We start from the raw sequence: 20,840 nt of genomic DNA on the forward strand, positions 1-20,840 counted from the left end.
CTGATATTTACATGCAGTTTAAAAACAAATCTAAAGAATACATACCAGTCTGAGTCCAAGTTATTTTGAGAACTTCTTTCACATGACTCAAGTCTGATCTCAAAACAGTGTGGGACAGAATGACAGAGAACCCAGAGCTGTATCTCCTGAGGGTGTTTGATCGGACGTCCAGTAAATGATACTTCCCGTATTGTGTGGATGATATAGCAGTCTGCAGCTCAGTTGTATTCACATCCTCTGAGGTTCGGGAGTCTATGTATGCAGTGCCACTCTTTGCAAAAACAACCAATTTCCAAAGCATTTTCCTGTTGATATACATGTCAATTTAAAGTAAAAGTAAAATGAGGAAGGAAAAGGCATACACTTGGTGTACATTTTCTTAACATGTAAGGACTCAATCAGTTCATATAACATCACAGTTAATAAAAATCATACTTTAAATTATATGCAAAATATACTGTAATTATTTTAAAATTTTAATTTTTTAAATTTACTTTCTAAAATCGTTGATATATTTTCTTATCATGAAACTTTTAATTAAAGGTCAGAAAATATTGTCTTTCAATGCTATTATACATGTAAATGTATAGCATACAAACCCATAAGGCTTTTGAATGAATCTCTCCTGAAGTGAAATAGTGACTGTAGCATTTGTAAAACCTGCAAGTTAAAAATAAGCATTGACAGTTACATTTAGGAATTCCTTTCTTCTTCTTCTATGTATAGAATGTATGGGTTATATACATGTTTATCAAACTGCAATACAAATTAAAGCCACACACAACGAAATGTCAAGGTACCTCTTGACGTCCAATATTGTTCCAATGCCATGCCAAAACTGGAAATATCAGTAGTTTTCACCTCTGAGGAAACAAACAGAGCAAAGTGGATCCTATAGTCCACCAAACTGGCTGGACGTCCAACAACCTGATACTGGGCACCCTTGGGGTTTGTAAAAGTCAGATTCTTCTGGAGTTCTGCCGCAGACAGAGATGGGACTTCCATGGGATCCACTAGGAGGTTTGTTCTCTCTATAGTGTAATCCACTTGCCACACTGCAGTACTATAAAATACATTACCTTTTCTTATAAGTATCTTTGAAAAAAAAACAGACAGCCACAAAGAGTAACATGATATTTTATTTAAATAACTTGAGTGTTTTCACCTCTTTGCAATATCCACATATCTTGAGTTCCTGAAGATTTTAACTGATATTTCTTTGTCCTTAAATGTTTCTGCAAATAAATAATGTGTACATGAATGAAAAAACATTTTGTATAGAAAAGTTATTTTGCAAATGCTGTATGTAATGCATATTAAGAGCTGAAAATGTAATTTCCAATCCTTTTGTTTTTCAAATATACTGTAGATTGGCAAATATTCACAATGGTTTTAATTTCACTATGTTTGCGATTTATCATTTTTCTGTGAAATTAAAGCTATCATGAATGCTTTCATTACTTTTCAAAGATGTTTAAAAGCTTTTAAGAAACTTAAATTAATTTCTTGCAGCGTGAAATTAAAACAATCGCGATCAGTATTCTTTGAGAAATTGTGAAATTTAACTCCATGGAATTAAAATGACTTACAGTATTCAATTATAATCTTGACTTTCATGTATATAACAATAACCAAAATACACATCTCTAGTTACTCCACTATTAGTGTGTTTTACTGTACAAGTTAACATGAAAAATCCCTCATAACATGAAATCTTAATGGTAGATATCCCTATTCTAAATGTCTTGTATTTTTTTCAAATAGAAAATCCCTGAATAATCAACTATACCTGGTTGAATTCGTATCCAAGCTGCTTTAAGTGATGCCTGAAATTTTTCTTTATGACCATATCCAATCTCTGTTGTCATGTGGAAAGAAAACAACATCCTTGACCTTGTTACAGTTTCCTTGATGGCCTTGACAGTGTATGGTTGACCTTTGACATTGGTGACATTGATGAGAACCTCAGACAATTCCTGTACTTTCAGGGACCTGTGAGTCATGGATTCTATCACTGTACCATTACTTCTTATAAAATAGTTCAACTTCCAAAAGGATACCCTGTTTAAAAGCAAGATAAATATTTAGAAGAGAATTCCTGTAAACTTGAAGAAGCTATCGAAGAAGCGCCATTTTGCAGTTTCTGGAAAATACAAACCCTTTACTATCCAGGACTTCCTCTTGGTGTTGATCTGTGATCTCATCTATAGCCAGACAGTTACAACTTTTATATTCTAGAAATAAACAGTAGATGCATAAAAGTACATGAGAAACCAATAACCTATAAAATTGATTTATGTCATTGTGCTCTGTTGTGTTTTGACAGGTGATATCTCTATATGTATTAGCTATAACATAACTATAGAAAGCAGAAAAAATTAAAGCTTTACAATTTGCCATAATTGTATTTGAGTTATTCTCAAGCACCTTCATTGGATTTTTTCAATGTTGTAAGTATAGACTCCTGTATACTGAGATAATGAGTCCTTGCCACTTTAGAAGTGAAGTAGAGGGAGAAGGCATTCCTGTAGCTGTGTAGGAGGTCACTCTCCTTAAGGATCCTGAGCTTCTGGCCGCGGACCGTGGTGAAGTTGGCCAGCTGAACTGAGAGACGGTGATGGTCAATACTGACCAGGGATGAAGCTGGTACGTACTGACCACCTACTCTTATAAAGTAGAGGATCCTCCAAGCTCTCCTGTGTAAAACAGAGATAGTTTGTGAATAATTAGCTTTTATTAATAAAAACTATATGAATGAATTCAAGTAGATTGGTTTAGATGGTAACTTACTCATTCTGTTTTGTAAAATATTCCTCTTGTCCTGCAATCTCTACTGAAATGCTGCTCTTGAGGTCCGATTCTGCAAATTAATCAGATATCTATTCTGAAAACAAATTAATTTCAGATACACACATCTATAACTGTTGAAAACATACAAGTACAAAGAAAAATGGTAAGGACTTCAAACAAATTCTTTCATGATTTCAATAGTATTCAAGATACATGTACTAATGTTCAAAATACTAAAGTTTAACTGGATTTAAAAGCAGAGTTCAGATATTATCTTCAGATGAGAATAAAATTGTCTTAATTGACACATCTGTTCAACTTTAATTTAACAGCACAATTGAAAATTCAACCACTACAACATACCTGTCACATTGTTCTGCAATAGTCCAGCAATTGTGTTTTGCAGTCTTGCCCTCCCCTTGATGTCCAGCTTGGTATTGAGAACTATAGATGTGGACATGCTCCTAGACAGGTACTTGGTGGTATCCAGGTCTGTGTGGCACCTGTACACACCTCGGGGTCCCACCACAGGTGACAGGTGGGAGGCATTGATGTTGTCCGTCACACGAGAGTCAACCACTGTGTCAGAAACATTGTGCTTCAGGAAGTACACTAACTTCCAAGTTGAAGCACTGAAAAAAAAAATAATAATTTCTAATAAAAAAAAATTTTATGCCAAGAAAGAACATTCTAATTTTTTTTAAATGATTATTTATTATTGTAAATAAAATGCATTGAAATTTGAATATAGAAGTACCCTGTGGTTTTGTGAATAAGTTCCTCTTGTTTCACAATGTGAACTGATACTGCACCAAGACCTGAAATGGTTTTTACAAATCTTAGGAAAATGTAGAAAAGGTTAAAACTAAAAAGACAGAAAATCACATCCTGTAAAGGCATAGGTAACAACAATCATAGATTACAATATTTCAAACCATCCGGGTAAGACATACACTACATCTGAGGCATGTTCGGTAGTGTTTATCCCTAGAAGCATCTTTCAAGCAAGTTTGGTCAAAGTAGACTATTGTTACTTTGGAATTAACCTGTTCCTAAAACTTTCATTTCATCTGGAAATACACTGACTAAATGGAGCTTATAACTGATAAGGTATGGAGCTGCCTCAAAAATTTAATCTGTTCAAACATCCAGAAAACGTGGGTCAAATCCAGCATATTCTAAGCAAGTGTGATAGTGTCAACCCCTAGAATTTACTTGGATATGACCTCCTCCAAAAGCTTAAATCTAGTGCCTCAATTCGAAAATATAGTCTTATCCTGCATCTGAATTGTATCCATAAAAGCATTATAGAGCATGTAGTTACTTTGGAACAAATGTAGGTCAAATCCAGTATCCAAAGCAAGTATGGAAGTGTCTATTCCTAAATGCATCATCCATGCAAGTTTGGTTCAGATAGGGATTATAGTTACTTGGAAATAGATTGGTTCAGATAGGGATTATAGTTACTTGGAAATAGACTTGCCCATTATAAATTAAAGAGGATGCAAATGTTGATGTCTTCATTGAAGTGAGCTAAAAAATACTGTTCATGAACAGAATACCAGGTATCTATCTCAATAAGACATTTATATGCTTCACCTCTCTTTGCCCAAGCCTTCTGCAAACTTATTTTGAAATCTTGTTCCTTTTCTCTTGCCATCTTTGTCGTCAGGTACAGAGGGAAGTGCATTTGGTAATCCAGGAAGTTGTTGGTGGACCTGACCAGCTGATACTTCCTTCCTGTTACAGAGATGAGGCTCCCCACCGCTGTCTGTAAATGTGTGAAGTCCAGACGAGGGACCTCGGCCCGCACCAGGTGGGAACTGTTTAAAGTCAGTGTGTAGTCCCACTTCCAGACCACTTTTCTAAAAAATTCAGATTGTTTTCAATCATGACCAAGCTTATTGTAGACTTAAATATTAAAAGTTATTATTTTTATGACAATATTTTACTAGTATGTGGCTATGTTTTCAGTCAGGTGTAAATTTAGGATGGCTAATGAAAAAATATATTTTACTAATTTTCTATAAAAATTGATAAACCTGAGACACAAATATAATATATTTTACAGGTTAGAGATATATTTAACACAATTTCATAAGTCAAAGTCACTCATAAAAAAAATTATTCAATTTTTAGTTTCATTATTCCCCTTTTTTTGGAAGGTAAAATGTGACATTGCATAGGGTCTTATATTAAACGGTTGTATGAGCCTATTAAATCTTACTGTACAGACACAGTTCTCTTGCTAATTTTACTAGCGATGTTTCTTCAATAAAAATCAGTTTTTTTAGTTGCCATGGAAACTGTCTTTAATTAATAAAAGTTAAAATTAAAATTGCGTGTCGGACGAACTCTTGTCTGTCCAATTTACACTGGCCAAAAATGATTGAATTGACAGATGTTGCATGCGTGTTTAAAGCTTCTTGCCGCTTTTCAGCTGTAGATATGCACTTTCTTGCATGATAAAATTCATTTCTATCCAGATAACATTGTTTTTCTGTGAAATATGTTAAATCAATTAAATCTTCTCCTTTGTCTGTCCTATGTTACGGGCGAAAATTGTAAACTTAAACACCGATTTTTTCAATCAACGGACCTCTCTGGGGCCCCTTTTACGACATTCATGTCTTGAGATGGAAGAAAACGAGTGTATCACGTGTTTACCGCAAACCAGTCTGTTTACAAGATGGACGGAGGCAAGGAAAAATAGTTGTCCGTCTCACTAAAGTATGTAAGTTACGGGCGAATGTGTGTTCGTCCGAATGTTCGTCCGAATGTGATATTTTATGAAATTTAGATGCCAAAATTAATTAACATCACACATATTCTTGTGAATTATCATGCTACATTACCGTAATTGTTATTATAGATTGAAATAACTTCATAATTTCATCAAAATATAAAGTAAAGCAATGATTTTTCAATCTGGACACAATGATTTCCATTCGGACGTAACAAGGACAGACACTTTATAGATATCTATGTTATTAATATGGTAATTATATTGAATTCTTAATGTTTAATGTCCAGCAAACTTGAGTGAATTTTTTTTAATGAGCTCGATCAATGAAAGTCAATTACAGATTACTTCTAATTAATTCAAATGAAATAGATTTAATATCTTAATTTCTTTTTTTTTAACAGTATTTACCAAAGAGACAGTTGAAGATCTTGAGAGGAACTTCATAGCAGCTATATATAGATTATTTCAATAATTACCTGAATAAATATCTTTTAGATGGAGATAGATCATTTTGTGTGTTTTTTTCTCAGTTATTATGTGTGATAAAAAATACAAAAGAGATTAAAATTCCCTAAATCCTCAGTGTCCGTCCAGGTTTTTCCAACATCTGTCTTCTGTTTGTCCAACATAAAAAATGACATTTCAAAGTTTCATACTTGTGTTATTTATCAATTTTTCCCAATTTTCTTTGCATTTTTTGTCTTTGGTCATCATATATTTCAAATTCCAAAGCTGAAAATACTTTTCCTTGAACATCTAGAGCTGAAAAATAGACTTTTTGTCTGTCCCTGTTTGTCCAACACTTTGTCACTTTTTCCATATTTTAATGAGTTTAAATGATTTTGAAATATGAGAAAAGGTTTAAACATAATTGCTTACCTAGAATATAGTACAAGAAATGTAGATTTGCAATTTATATTGAAATTGATGGAGGATACAACCGATTTTGTCTGTCCTGTTCGTCCAACATGTGATGTGGACAGCCCAATTATTTTTCATGAATAAAAGCATTTTTCCTTAAAAAGTTATCTTTTTAATGATGCAGTTAGCAAGTGTAAATATATATTTTATCCCATGTCAAAATTTAATTTGATATTTCAAGAAAAAAATTCTCCAGTATTTGTCACAGATATTCTACACTGTACTGAAAACGTAGCCATATGTGTGGCAAGCAAGTTAAAAGTTTTTGAATTTCTTCATATTTCCTTACCCATTATTATCTATGAACTTACCCATTATTATCTATGTACTGTTTCTGTCTTACAAAAGATACCTTCACTTCTTCAGAACCTTTGAATGTAAACGTATGAAAATTATAAATAATACAGATCTTTTCTATTCATTCCTATGTTAAACTTTGATCACCAAGGGTTGCCAAACCTTACTAACAGGGGTCATGATTTGAACAAATTTTAATCTACACTATGTAAAAAGCTTTCAACAACGATGGTAATACATGTACAACAGACAATAGTAAATTTTGCTCAGAAAAGCTCATTTGAACCTTTGGTGAACTAAAAAGGTGTTATATAGACTTTAATCTACACTGCAAACTTGAATTGTACATCAAACTTACTGTTGTATTGTTTTTTCCATGCCAGTGCTATTTTTTCCTCCATCATTTTAATGTCTTCCACTGACACAAAAGAGCTGACATACAAAGAAGACACCCGTTGGGCCATAATGAACTCTGTAGATTCTGTATTTTTGACGACCCTGTATTTGACCCTATTTGGCCCTGTGACATTGAGGTTAGAGGTCAGCAGGGAAGTATTTAAGCTGGCAGTGCTCCTGGAATCTACCTCAGATCCTCCAACTTTAATGGTGTAACTCAACTCCCAGGAAGACGACTTTCTAATGAATCAATTTTATAATTTAAAAAAATCAAATCAAAATCAATACATTTAAGGTAAAAATGACATGCTTAAGGTGGATTGACTCTCTGACAAGAGAGACAACTCCTATACATACTCAGTTGTCGTGTTCTTGCTGTTTGAAAATGTTTCTTGTTGATTTCCAAAAGTCAAGTTCACTAAAGATGAGTTAATACCTAGAAGTGAAATTAAAATCAAATTAAAACCAGAAGAGACTGTAGCTCTATTTAATGGTTTTGAACTGATGAAAGCATCAGAAAAAATAATTGCACTTAAACTTGTTTAAACATTTCCTTTTGAGTATTACATCTATAAAATTATGCATCTTTATGTTCTCTACTTGTGTATCCAATATTTATTGCTGGCAATGAAATATAAGATTAAAATTTGTGGTACTAAATTTATCAAAATGTTCACAGACAGACAGATAATAAATAGATGATGCATGATCACCTATAATTTTGAACAGGAAAGTTTGATTTCTAGTTTCTAATCCTCCTTCGTTATTAATCTATAAAATAATTCTACCCCACCTATATATTCCTACCTGGATGCTGCTGCACAAAAGTGGCAATAATGGCCTGTTTAATGTCGTCCTTGGCTGTCTCAGACACTTTGTGGTTGAAATGGACAGAGAAAATCTTGTTTTTGTCAGTAATTTCATCAGTATGTACCAGACCAAACTTCTGATTCCAGGATGTCGTAGCATTAAAGGTTGTGTTAAAAGTTGTGGAATCTATGGCAGGTGGGACAACAATGCTATCATTGACTTTCAGAATGAAAGGCAAATGCCAAGCTGATGATCTATAAGAAAACAAAAACAAAATTGTTGTTAGCTATCATGACAAAAACAAACCACCATTAGGACAATGTTCTACAGTCATGCTTTTAAAAGAAATGTAAGACAACCTACCCATCTTTTTTCTTGTACTCCCTTGTTGTATTTGTCATCTCTACAGAAACTGTAGACCCTAAAACAAAGCAACTTCATTATTAGCTGAATATCACAAATTTAATATTTCAATTTTTCATGCGACAGAAACTTTCACATCATTTAATTAGGGAAATATTGATACTGTATACAGGGTTATTTTCGCCCCATTTTATTTTCGCCCTTTCACACTTGCAGACAATTTTGCCCCGTTTTAAATTTGCCCTGTCAAAGTTTTGTTTAAGTACTTATTCTGTATTATATGAATTTGCCCCATTTTAAATTCGCCAAAATGAGGCTAGGGCGAAAATAAAACGGGGGCAAAAATTTCCCTGTATACAGTAATCTTTTTAACTAGAACTGTCCAAACGGGACAAAATACCCCCCACTGGTTTTTTTCAGAAGTAAGTTTTTCCATAATAAAGATATGTATAACACATGAATTATGAAATTTTTCTTCCAGTGACCTTGAAATTCCCTAAATGACCTTGGGTCAAGATCATGACATACCCTTGGGTCATGGGCAATCTTTGTGTGAAATGAGAACCTACCAATTTTATCAATAAGAAAGATATGGCCCGGACATGAATTATGAACTTTTTCTTCCAGTGACCTTGAACTTCCCCAAATGACCTTGGGTCAAGGTCATGCCAAACCCTTGGGTCAAGGGCAATCCTTGTGTAGGATGAGAACCTACCAAGTTTATCCATAAAAAAAATGTAGACCAGACCTGAATTGTAAACTTTTTCTTCCAGTGACCTTGAACTTCCCCAAATGAACTTGGGTCAAGGTCATGACACACCCTTGGGTCAAGGGCAATATTTGTGTGAATTGAGAACCTACCAAATTTATCCATAAGAAAGATATGGACCGGACACAAATTATGAAAATTTTCTTCCAGTGACCTTGAACTTCCATAAATGACCTTGTGTCATGGTCAGGACACACCCTTAGGTCATGGGCAATCTTTGCGTGAAATGAGAACCTACCAAGTTTATCCATAAGAAAGATATGGACCGGACACAAATTATGAAATTTTTCTTCCAGTGACCTTGAACTTCCTCAAGTGACCTCGGGTAAAGATCATGACACACCCTTGGGTCATGGGCAATCTTTGCATGAAATGAGAACCTACCAAGTTTATCCATAAAAAAGATGTAGACAGGACACGAATTATGAAATTTTTATTCCAGTGACCTTGAACTTCCCCGAATGACCTTGTGTCAAGGTCATGACACACCCTTAGGTCATGGGCAATCTTTGTGTGAAATGAAAACCTACCAAGTTTATCCATTAGAAAGATATGGACCGGACACGAATTATGAATTTTTTCTTCCAGTGACCTTAAACTTCCCCAAATGACCTTGGGTCAAGGTCATGACACACCCTTAGGTCATGGGCAATCTTTGTGTGGAGTAGTAGATTCTAATGTCCCTCCGTAAGAAAGATATGGACCGGACACGTTTGCACAGACAGATGGACAGACAGACAGACGGACAGCTAGACAGACGGATGGACAGACAGACGGACAAGGTGATTCCTATATACCCCCCAAACTTCGTTTGCGGGGGGTATAATTACTAACCTTTGAAATACTTCTGGTAATACCCCTGTAACCATGCCCCAAATCTTCCATAAAGTGAAGGAGGAACCCAAGTCTGGAGAAACAGGCCTCCTGATTGGCTGTAACTGATATATGTGTGATTTCTGGACCAGGACCATGTGAAATCTAGTTTGTGTCCATCAGATGAAGTGAAGTGGTATTTATTGTTAAAGTTAATCCAATTAATAGGAAAGTATGATGAGGGCTTCTGATATTTTCCATTCTTTACAATGTGGTAATAAACAACCCAAGATGACTTCCTGTATATTGGAAAGAAATCAGATTTAAACATCAAAGAGACAATCTTTATAACAGAATACTTTAAAAAAAACATTTGAAAACTTACTTTTCTTTTGATTTTTTTTTAAACTCACCCATGACTGTCAATGACTTCTTCTTGGTGAGCAATAGAAACATTACATCCACAAGCTAGAAAGCAATTATACACTTTTGTTTAAAGGAATTCATTTATCCATCCCTAGCAGAAAGAGTTCTTCTTTGTTGCCAAAAAAAAAAAAAATCAAAAATTCTTGCAATTTAGTTTAATTTAACACCAAATACCTGGATGCCTGTCGGTATACTCCTTTGTCAGAGCATTTTCCACTTTCCCGTACTCCGACACAGACAGCTTGTGATTGAGATAGAACATCAACATGTACCGATAGTAATAGAGGTCAATATCTGTTCTGACCTTGACCTTGGTGGAGGTCACTGAAGTCCAGTCTATCAGGGTGGTATTCAATGTTGGCCACAAATGAGCATCCATAACTACCTTATTCTTGTACAAAATGAAGTATGTCAGTCTCCATATAGATTTTCTGCACAAAAAGAAAAAATATCATTTATTCTCAGATTTACTGTGCATGACTTTGATAAGCAATTTGTACAAATTTTAGTTTCAGTTTGTAGAATAACTTACCCACTTCCAGCATAGTAACTTTTCTGTGGCAAAACATGGATGGAGATGCAGTTACATGTCTTTAAATCTACAAAGCAGAAAATACTTTCAATATATAACACAATTACAGTTTACAATTAAGAAGATTGATCCTCTTTAAGTTTGATTTACAAGTTTTGATAACCTATTTTTTTTTTCTTTAACAATGTGAAACACAGTGATAAATTAGAAATAAAATCAAATTACATCCTTTTGCACAGAATTTAACAAAAACTAAATGCAATTTTTTTTTTTGAGAAGATATAATTTAATTTTTCCTTACCAGATTTTACATTCATTTTGTACCAGGCCTGCAGTAATGCTGATTCGATCTTATGGATTGCCTCATTAGTCACTGTCATGTGTTCCTCCGTCCACAAGTGGAATGACCTTGAGAATCTCCACTGTCCAATGACAGAGTTCTCCTCTAGCTTGGTCTGATTGTAAATATTGGTCAAGGAGATATTGAACTTATGTATGTCAATGGAGTAGTACCGAGAGCTGATGAGGTGAGAGCCGTCTCGGACAAAATATACCAACCGCCAGTACCATTTTCTATGGTTAAAATATTTTGGATAACCAATTAATAACTCTTTAGCATTGGTAAATATAGAGAGAGACAAACAGATGGTTTATTCCCACTTAGCCAAAATTCTGAAATTCTTATTCCCATCTAGCCAAAATTGTTATTTTCACACCTGAGTGGTCACCTGTGTATAGTCTGTTTTATGCTTATTACCTGTAATTATTACCTGTGGTGTATAAGTTCAATAACAAAATACATATAAATATTTGTTTTATTACATATTAATTAATCAGGTTCTACATAATAATTTGAAAAAAAAAATTAATTCACCCTTTAACACAGAGATAAATAATAATTGACAATATTTAATAGTTATTGAATATATTTGAATTATTACTTGACTAATTTTTTACAATAAAAAGATAGGGAGGTTGAAAAGAAAAAAAAGTTGATTTAATATTTGAATTAAATATAGGAATTACATATAGCAAAAAAAAATATATTGATGTTTGAAATAAAGAAACAGAGGTTGTGATTGTATACGTATATGCATATTTACTTATTGTAATATCTTTCACACGTGCACTACATTAGAACTAACCTTCTATAATTTTTATAAGTCTGATAAGAATTGGCTTATATTATAGATAAAAAGTTATAAGGATAGTCGACACAAATTTTCTTGGTGTAACATTTTGTTAAATTATTAAAATATTATCGGATTTATTATTTTTTTATATGCACAAAATGAAAGTATTGTAAAAGAACTAGGATTTTTAGAAAAAATGTTCATGTAAATTTATTTAGAAAAAAAAAACTTGTCAATAATCTCTAAACTTTTGGCATACATCTATGCATCGAAGAAGAATTTGTCTCTCAAAGCAAACATATTATAAAAAAAATTTTGAATGATAAATAGGTGATTTATTAAAAATATAATCTTGCTTTAACATATTTTTCAAATAAAACAGTCTAATGTAGTCATATTGGTAATTATTTGTATTAATTTTATTTGAAATGATCAGCTTATGCAGTACATTAAAACATAATCAAATTAAAGACTAAGATAAACAAAAAATGATATAGAAGTTTAAATAAAATACAGGCCATTTACCATGTACAAATTAAAAAAACATTAATAAAGATCTATCTTATTTTTATTTATTCAGTAAAAATTTAATGAATTTGATTTAAAAATGGCTTTAATCAGTTCAAATTTAAAAAAAATCTAAAATATAATTTAAAATAATAATAATGTCATTTAACATTCATTAATTTATCAGCATTTTATGTATACTGTGGTTAACTTTTAAAAAACAGATTTTAGGTCACCTGTAATTAATTTCTTTTGTTCTCTCCCTCCCCTTACCTCTACACCATTCCCACCTAGCCAAAACCAGTCACCTGTGTCAATTTCAGAATTTTGGCTAAGTGGGAAGACAAACAGATACCTTCAAGATTAAAGGCTTTTGCATAAGTAAAGGTACAGCATTTAAACTGTCTTGACATAGAAAACTAGTCTTTTTCTAACTAGAACATCTAAAGCCTACCTTGTGATATCACTCCAATACTGCTCTTGTTCTTTAATCAAGATGGTGACATTCTGTCCCGCATTACATTCTAAATAAACATGGACAAAAATGTTAACTACATCTGATATAAGCTGAGATTCTACAATCTTAATTCAGTAAAGGTTTTAAGAAAACTTTCAATATTGAAATCTCTCCAACCACAATCAAAAAAGTTATACTCACTAAATACACTACACCAGTGAGGTTGAAGCACTTTTCTGAATTGTAACCATTCTTGTTCTGACACTTCAGAGGAAAAGGTCAAGGAGAAATGGCTATTATAAGATAACCAGGTGGATGACCTTTGACCTGTATATAAATGATATGCTTGACCAGTGATGCCCTTGATTTCCTCTGACTGGAACAACTGATGTGTGATAGGGGTCACAAACTGGCTCTGGACTTCTCCATGGTTTGACATCAAATAAAATACCAATTTCCAGAGTATAGAGCTGTTCAAATGATAATAAATGTTACTATGATTTTAAAAATGATAATATGAAATCCAACAGCAAAAATTTCTGATGCTTTCACTTTTTTTACTCCTTCAATTTACCTGTTGGTTGTAAACACCTTTTCCTGGTAGTCAATATACAAATCTAAATTCTTATATTTCTTGGATTCTGAAATTTAAGATAAAATGTTCAAATATATATAGTTTTATTGTTTTGAGATTAAATTCTTATTTTCTCTTACAAAATCCATATTATGTATACTAAGTGATCTGTAATATTTAATTCTGATAATTACCTGTCCATTTCCTTTTAATAATATTCAGAAGCTGCACCTTCAAACTACCCTCCAAATCAAGATAGTTGATCTTGGTGGTGAAATACAGTGTAAACTGGTTCCTTGTGTTCAGTAATCCCTCCTTCAGTACATACACTGGGTACTTGGAGGCTAGAGAGACCATGGTTAGGTTGTACACCAGCGTCATCTGACTGTACAGTACAGAAATGGGGGACACTAGCTCCTCATCCACAGAGAGGGCATACCATAACATAGTCACAGCTTCTCTGAAAGAAAGCAAGGATCCAGTTTAAAGTGTTTTGAAAAATTGAAAACTGAATGGAGAACAAAAACGCTCTTAACATTTAATTGCCAAACCAAAAAAGTCATCATTAAATTACAATGGTGATAATTGAAATGAGCATTAAGAGTTCAATATTATTGTGTTTGATATAATATTACATTGCTGTAAATGCATGGTACACATGTATATTACCAGAACTCCATGCATTGATTTTATCCCCATGTTTAAGGCATATTTAGAGATAAGTCAAATATAAATAAATTCTACAGTTTCTTGACTATCAATTTGTGCTCTTATTCTACATATAATGTTTGAAATGCATGTTTATCCAGTTTTCATAACATAATGGATTATAAAGTTTAATGTCCTTTAAAAAAAGTGTGGCCCAAAGAGGTGGAAACAATTTGTGCTTTAATTTCTACAATTTTTTTACTCACCTCTTCAAATATACAGAGAAGGTGCTATATCCCAGAATCTGGACATGTAGTCTTTTTCCTGCAAAAAAAAAATTTTTTTTTTTTGACATTTGCATTATAACACAAAGTATTGAATTTAACAATTACTTCATAAGCATTTTTTTGTTATCCACAAGAAAATAAATTTAAAAACTGAGTACCCTTTTAATACCTGAAAATGTAGTAGAATTCCAAGCATTCTGTAGGGACTCTGTAATGTCTTTCCATTGATCAAGCTTGATGTAGCCCTCAAAATAGATGGAGAATAGATCAGTCCTGAGGTAGAGCTGATTGAGGGCGTATTTAGTGTACACCTCGTAAGGCTGACCTCCTGACCTGGAGAAGGCCAGATGTGACTGGTTCTTCCTCCAGCTCTGTAACCATGACATCGAGGGGGTGGAGATCAAACGAGCATCAATGGCAAGGTCACCATGTGATACAAAACAAACTATGTTGGATACAATGTCACTAGAAAAAATGAATAATTAAAGTTTTACTTTTATGTACAAAGCCTTGAAGAACTTATACACAAAGTTATTTTCTGTTATGACATGGAAGAAATATGTGAAAATAAAATTTCAAAATTACAAAACAACAGTAAAACCCATTTGTTTTACATAAGAATAATTTCCATCTCTCTGATTGGCTGGATCCAACTATGAAAATTACTTTGCTAAATCTGTAATTTGTTATAATTGTATTAGGATTTTGTTGGAAAGCTATTTTATGACATGTGAACAAAACATAGGAATATATATTTCCAATATAACTGAACAACTTTTTATCCATGAATTCTACAATATCATTATATATTTCATGTAAAATTGATTAAAAAGCAACATTTCTAAACACATTTTAATTCTGTTTCTCTCTTTTACTGTATAATCTTATTTGATAAACACTATTAACTCGTACATATTTAAGTTCTACAGCTAGAAGAAATATTTGCATGTCAACAAAATATGCTTTAACAGAGTTACACAATAGACAAAACAATTAAAATTTTGTTCTACAGCTATAGTAGAAATATTGGTTTATCAACAAAATGCTTTAACAGGGTTACACAATGGACAATACAATTAAAATCTTGGCCATGATACATCAATATGTGTCACCCCCCCCCCCCACACCCAAAAAAATAAAACCAGAACAGAAAGACTTACCCTGATGTGCTGATATATTCCTCAATTAAATTACTGGGAGTTATGCTAGCAAGAGATGCTGAAAATAAAAATTAAATTACAAAGATAAATGAAAGAGCAAAAATGTTAAGAGAATAATTATTAAATTCTTAACAAAGTTTCAGGAAGAAATGTTATTTTAGGACTGAGATCCCTAATTGTTCAACACTGAACCTGAAATTAATATGTTACTTATAAGTTCATAAATACATAATTCTGCTAATATAGTGCTTAAATTAACAACTATACTTGGATTAATTTAAAAATAATTTTATGGCATCTCTGATCAACATCATATTCTGATAAAAAAAAATCACAAAACAAGTTTGCATTTCGTTTTTATTATTCACTACATTTCCTATTCTGTTAACTTACCATTATAGTCTAGCCAGGCTTGTTTTATGAGTGCTGTAAACTGGTTCCCGTCCCTGGGATCTACTTCGCCTTCTATGAGGAGGTTATAACCATAGCGATAACGATACTGTCTAGATCCATTATACAACTTATACTGATTGCCATTTATATCTGTTAGATTTTCCATCCTCATATATTGTAAATAATTTAGGTTTCCATCTTGATTTGGATACGAAAATATCTGTCGAACTTGAAAGTAGTAAACTAAAGCTGTTAAAGGCTCTCTGAAAAGATAAAAAAAAGTTTTATCATTACATGTTACATATACATACACTAGTTAATTTGATAAAATTTAAGAGAAGAAATCTATTTTCTTGATTAGCACATTTTAGCACATTTTTAAATAAAGTGTTTGAAAACCATACATTAAGACAATTAATCTATTAAGAGGACTCCAATTTTTCAATTGTACATCAAAAAAAATATTCTTTTAATGACTGAAAAAAAAATGAAACTAACCCATTTTCTCCAACATATTTTTCTATTCTGTGAATGACAACATTACATATTGGACAGTTATAACCTGAAAAAGAGATAAAAAATAAGTAAAAAATAATATCTAATACAGTAACAAATGTAACACTAGAAAACTACAACTACAACCAGCTCTTAAAATATAAAAATCTCTACCTGGCTGAGCCTTATACCATGCATTCTGGATTGCTTCCACAAACTTGGGTATATCACTTTGTACCACAGCACCTTCTATAAATAGATCATAATGGTGCCTGTACCACAACAGCTCATGTTCATCCAAACTTCCTGTGTAGAATTTGGCTTTGATTTTAGTGTGATTCTGTACAGCTATCATGTATGGATCCTTATTTTTGGGTGGTGTAATTACTTTTCCCATATAAAGGACAAAAATATACAGCCTGGTGACCTCTGACCTGTAAATATTTTATTAGAAAAAGTCAGTTCTTGCTTCCATCATATTGGAAATATTATAATGGATGTTCCAAAATGTTATGAAAAAATTGTACAAAGTTTAAGGCTTACCCATTATAATCCATGTACTCATCTGTGCTCTTAATTGATATGTCATAAAGTTTACAGGCTGCTGCTGATTTATCTTGAAAAAAAAATCATTCTACATGAGCATTCAAAGCAATGATGTATATAGCCATAATAAATGGAACAAAAGGATTTTAGTGAACTTGTACTATACAAAAACGCTGATATCCATTAAAGCAAATTCTAACAAGAGATGTTTGTGATACACATATCCCCCCTTCCCCTGGACATACACTATGTCCATTGTCCAAGGGAAATAACTCTGTCAAAAGTTGCTTGACCTTACCTAACACAGAACCTGAACTAATTCTTTTAATTTTTAGGATAAATCTGTATACCAAATTTAATTTGATATGTGCAACCTCTGTAAAGAAAATGAACAGAAACTGATAACAGACCAACAGACAGACCAACTGATTGACAGACAGCAGCAAAGCAATAGTCCCTCCCTTCTTTGCAGGAACATAAAAATACAGTAACTGCTTAAAAAATCATCAGTTTGTTGCAATGAGCCTGAAATCTTAACTCATTTGAAACATGAGCATCCTCTCAACTTTTAATTACAACATTATGCTGTTAGTTATGTATGCTCTATATATGTTACAAAAGTGTTAAAGATTGAAATACTTACTACAATTCTTTTGAGTTTTATAGACATCCAAGATAACTTTCTCCCACATAGCTATTTCCATATCAGATGGACCTGGTCCATAAACATCAAAGTAGAAACTGTCTGATACTGGGAATATTAACTCAGCTGGGACAACATCATACAATCTGACATTGGAGGTGTAGCGTTTTCCTATCTGTGCCTGTATTTCTTTCTTACTGGGCGGCTGGATGCTGGATGACACACCTGATATTGATATATTATATCGAAGGAAAGTCAGCAATTCTCCTCGGTGTTTCCTGTAAAAGACTCTATAAAGTTAGCATTGCAAAGTTTTAATTGTTTACAGAGCAATTAATAAAATAAAGGTAAAAGTAATTACTGGTATTAAAAAGTAAACAAAAAATATTCTCATATATACCTCTCTTCATAAATTAATTTAGGTGTAGATATTCCATAAGGAAAATCCATATTACTCTTGTGTAGTTCCTGTATACCTGTAAAATTTTAAAAATATGAACATAAAAATTACCTTTTACATAAGGACATTTACAAAATCATTGTTTGTTGAACAACATTTAGTGATAATTACTAGCATGTCTATGTTATTGGAACATACAACCTCGATAATCAAGAAAATGTATTGAGATATACATGAAAGACATATGCTAAATAATATCTTCCCAAGACCTAGAAGAGCTTAACAATCAATGAAATTTAGCCTCCTAAGATGAAATTGATTCCAGATACTTGTTTCTCTCTTATGAAATGCAGTTAAAAACAAAACAATTAAGACAAGACCTTTATTTGCCTCCAAATATGCATCCATAATAGCATATAACAGGGTAATGTCCACCTCATTATCCAGAAGATTGATAAAGAAGCTGTCCTCAAAAACCTGTACAACAGGAGTGGATCCTGGCACTTTGTGTGTGGTGGTGGATCTAGCGGTGGACCGTGTGGTGCTGGGACTTGGTGCCACCGTAGTGGTGGTGGTGGACTGTGTGGTGGGTTTAGTAGTGACAGTGGTGGCTTTCACTGTAGTAGTCTCGGTGGTTGAGGCCACTGTTGTCGTGGTTGATGTTTCTGCAGTGGTCTCCAGTGTTGTAGGTTGTTTAGTGGTTGTTACTTCTGTTGTTGTTTTGGGCTGTTTGGTTGATGTTTCTGTGGTTGTCTCTGGTTGTGTTGTAGTTTGTGGTCTGCTTGTTGTTGGTTTTGATGTTGTCTTTGTTGTCATCTCTTCTGTTGTGGGGTTTGGAGTAGTTTGTTTTTGAGTTGTTAGCTCTTTTGTTGTCAATGGAGTTGTTGATGAACTTGCTGTTGAAGTAGTGGGTTTTGTCTGACTAGTTGTTGAGGATCCACAATAGGAACTTGCTGACAACAAAAGTATTTATGGTAAAGAGTGTGTCAAAAAAGAATTTGCTCTACAAATAAACATTTGAGGATACTTCCATATCAATATGACTGATTATGGATTTACTATCTTAAGAAGATTTTAAAAGAATTTCCTATCTAAACCAAAAAAAAACAAAAAATCTGTGAGCCAATGCTCACTAGTAATACCCCCGCTTTGTTGTAAATAAGCACTATTATGTTAATATACACAAGTTCAATTACTGGCAGATGCACAGAAAAATATGAAGTTGACATCAGATTCAAATCAAAATTAATCCCACCATATGGCATGCCTAAACAAAGAGTGTAATAAAATTTCAAGCATCCGCTATGAATAGCTAATGAGAAATCTGCGATGAAGATTTGTTATGTATGAAATGGACAGATGCACAGACAAACAGGAAGTTGATATGCGATTTGAACAAAAATGTATCCCAACATATGGCATACCTTAGAGAAGATTGTGTTAAAATTTCAAGCATCTACAATGAGTAGTTGCAGAGAAAACTGCGACGAAAATTTGTTATGTATGAAACGGACAGATGCACAGACAAACAGGAAGTTGACATTGGATGTTCATATTAAGATAAGCCTGATCATGGCTTCACAGTTCTTCAATAGATGATTATTTTAAGGATTTCTCCAATGTATTCCTATGGAAAACTTGGACCTCATTGTAGCCCCATCCTACCCCCCGAAGGTCAGGATTACACTATTTGAGGGTACTTCCATATCAATATGACTGAGCATGGCTTTACAGACACAGAAGATTTTAAAAGATTTTCCTATTCATACCCATAAAAAAACTTTGTTTGCCCATAGAAGATCAAATTAATTTTTACTTTTTCTTACTTGGGATAATTACCTCCCCTCAGAACAGGGTAAGGCCCTGCATTTAAATAAACCTTATTCCATTTATCCAAGAATACTCTGTGCCAAGTTTGGTTGAAATTGGGCCAGTTGTTCTGGAGAAGAAGATGAAAATGTAAAAAGTTAACCAAGATGCCAAGTTAACAGCAACAACAGACAAATTTTGATAAAAAGAAAATCTTGCTTTAGCTCAGGTGAACTAACAAGAGGTCCAGGGGCCACATCGCTCACCTGAGCAATCGGCTAGGAAAAAGCACACATCAGATCATTACTGAAAGTTTACCGAGTTTAGGGGTCATGGTTTGAACAAACTAGAATCTACACTACCTGTGGATGATTCCATATAAATATCACTAAGCATGGCTTTGAAGTACTTGAAAAGAGGATCTTAAAAGGTTTCCCTATATATTCCTATGAAAAACTTTGATCGGCCATTTTGGCCCCACCCTACCCCCGGGAGTCATAATTGGAACAAATTTGAATCTACACTGCCTGAGGATGATTCCACATGAGTTTCATCTTTCCTGGCCCAGTGGTTCTTGAGAAGGATTTTTAAAGATTTTTCCTATATATTCCTATGTAAAACTTTGATCGTCCATTTTGGCCCCCATCCTACCCCCAGGGGTCATGATTTGAACAAACTTGAATCTACACTACCTGAGGATGATTCCACACGAGTTTCATCTTTCCTGGCCCAGTGGTTCTTGAAAAGAAGATTTTTTTAAAATGCCATTAATTTTTCTCTAATTCATAATTATCTCCCCTTGGAAAAGGGCGTGGCCCTTCATTTGAACAAACTTGAATCCCCTTTATCCAAGGATACTTTGTAGCAAGTTTGATTGAAATTGGTCCAGTGTTTCTTGAGAAGAAGATGAAATTATGAAAAGTTT

At 33.3% G+C, this 20,840-nt stretch overlaps 1 protein-coding gene and 2 long non-coding RNA genes across 5 annotated transcripts in view; 2 read left to right on the forward strand and 1 right to left on the reverse strand.

The window, feature by feature from the left end:
- Window positions 1-20,840, forward strand: part of LOC134238638 (uncharacterized) — a 182,945-nt gene that overhangs the window by 76,532 nt on the left and 85,573 nt on the right. The window lies entirely within an intron of this gene.
- The window catches only part of LOC134238644 (uncharacterized), an 84,803-nt gene that overhangs the window by 9,318 nt on the left and 54,645 nt on the right, over window positions 1-20,840 (reverse strand). Inside the window, exons 8-42 of the mRNA XM_062720766.1 lie at window positions 18,487-19,059; window positions 18,107-18,182; window positions 17,707-17,984; window positions 17,061-17,133; window positions 16,692-16,951; window positions 16,521-16,584; window positions 16,023-16,285; window positions 15,630-15,687; window positions 14,639-14,934; window positions 14,449-14,506; window positions 13,729-13,994; window positions 13,535-13,601; window positions 13,162-13,430; window positions 12,958-13,027; window positions 11,165-11,436; window positions 10,864-10,930; window positions 10,506-10,762; window positions 10,319-10,373; window positions 9,927-10,204; window positions 8,324-8,381; window positions 7,958-8,214; window positions 7,508-7,586; window positions 7,113-7,390; window positions 6,769-6,826; window positions 4,390-4,655; window positions 3,548-3,608; window positions 3,154-3,422; window positions 2,791-2,860; window positions 2,428-2,696; window positions 2,159-2,234; window positions 1,790-2,061; window positions 1,166-1,235; window positions 801-1,063; window positions 600-660; window positions 46-305 (exon numbers count right to left, since the gene is read on the reverse strand). Coding sequence (XP_062576750.1) covers window positions 46-305; window positions 600-660; window positions 801-1,063; window positions 1,166-1,235; window positions 1,790-2,061; window positions 2,159-2,234; window positions 2,428-2,696; window positions 2,791-2,860; window positions 3,154-3,422; window positions 3,548-3,608; window positions 4,390-4,655; window positions 6,769-6,826; window positions 7,113-7,390; window positions 7,508-7,586; window positions 7,958-8,214; window positions 8,324-8,381; window positions 9,927-10,204; window positions 10,319-10,373; window positions 10,506-10,762; window positions 10,864-10,930; window positions 11,165-11,436; window positions 12,958-13,027; window positions 13,162-13,430; window positions 13,535-13,601; window positions 13,729-13,994; window positions 14,449-14,506; window positions 14,639-14,934; window positions 15,630-15,687; window positions 16,023-16,285; window positions 16,521-16,584; window positions 16,692-16,951; window positions 17,061-17,133; window positions 17,707-17,984; window positions 18,107-18,182; window positions 18,487-19,059 — 6,267 coding nt within the window. The remainder of the gene's footprint in view (window positions 1-45; window positions 306-599; window positions 661-800; window positions 1,064-1,165; window positions 1,236-1,789; window positions 2,062-2,158; window positions 2,235-2,427; window positions 2,697-2,790; window positions 2,861-3,153; window positions 3,423-3,547; window positions 3,609-4,389; window positions 4,656-6,768; window positions 6,827-7,112; window positions 7,391-7,507; window positions 7,587-7,957; window positions 8,215-8,323; window positions 8,382-9,926; window positions 10,205-10,318; window positions 10,374-10,505; window positions 10,763-10,863; window positions 10,931-11,164; window positions 11,437-12,957; window positions 13,028-13,161; window positions 13,431-13,534; window positions 13,602-13,728; window positions 13,995-14,448; window positions 14,507-14,638; window positions 14,935-15,629; window positions 15,688-16,022; window positions 16,286-16,520; window positions 16,585-16,691; window positions 16,952-17,060; window positions 17,134-17,706; window positions 17,985-18,106; window positions 18,183-18,486; window positions 19,060-20,840) is intronic.
- LOC134238655 (uncharacterized) lies at window positions 4,747-6,045 on the forward strand. 2 transcript variants are annotated; one of them, XR_009986062.1, is made up of 2 exons: window positions 4,747-5,524; window positions 5,938-6,045. It is a non-coding gene; the product is annotated as an uncharacterized LOC134238655 (long non-coding RNA). The 2 variants fall into 2 exon arrangements; XR_009986061.1 differs by having other exon boundaries at window positions 4,747-5,520.

This window comes from Saccostrea cucullata, unplaced genomic scaffold, assembly GCF_032062105.1.
Source record: "Saccostrea cucullata isolate Sc308-1 unplaced genomic scaffold, CSIRO_AGI_Scuc_v1 ctg196, whole genome shotgun sequence".
NCBI lineage: Eukaryota > Metazoa > Mollusca > Bivalvia > Ostreida > Ostreidae > Saccostrea > Saccostrea cuccullata.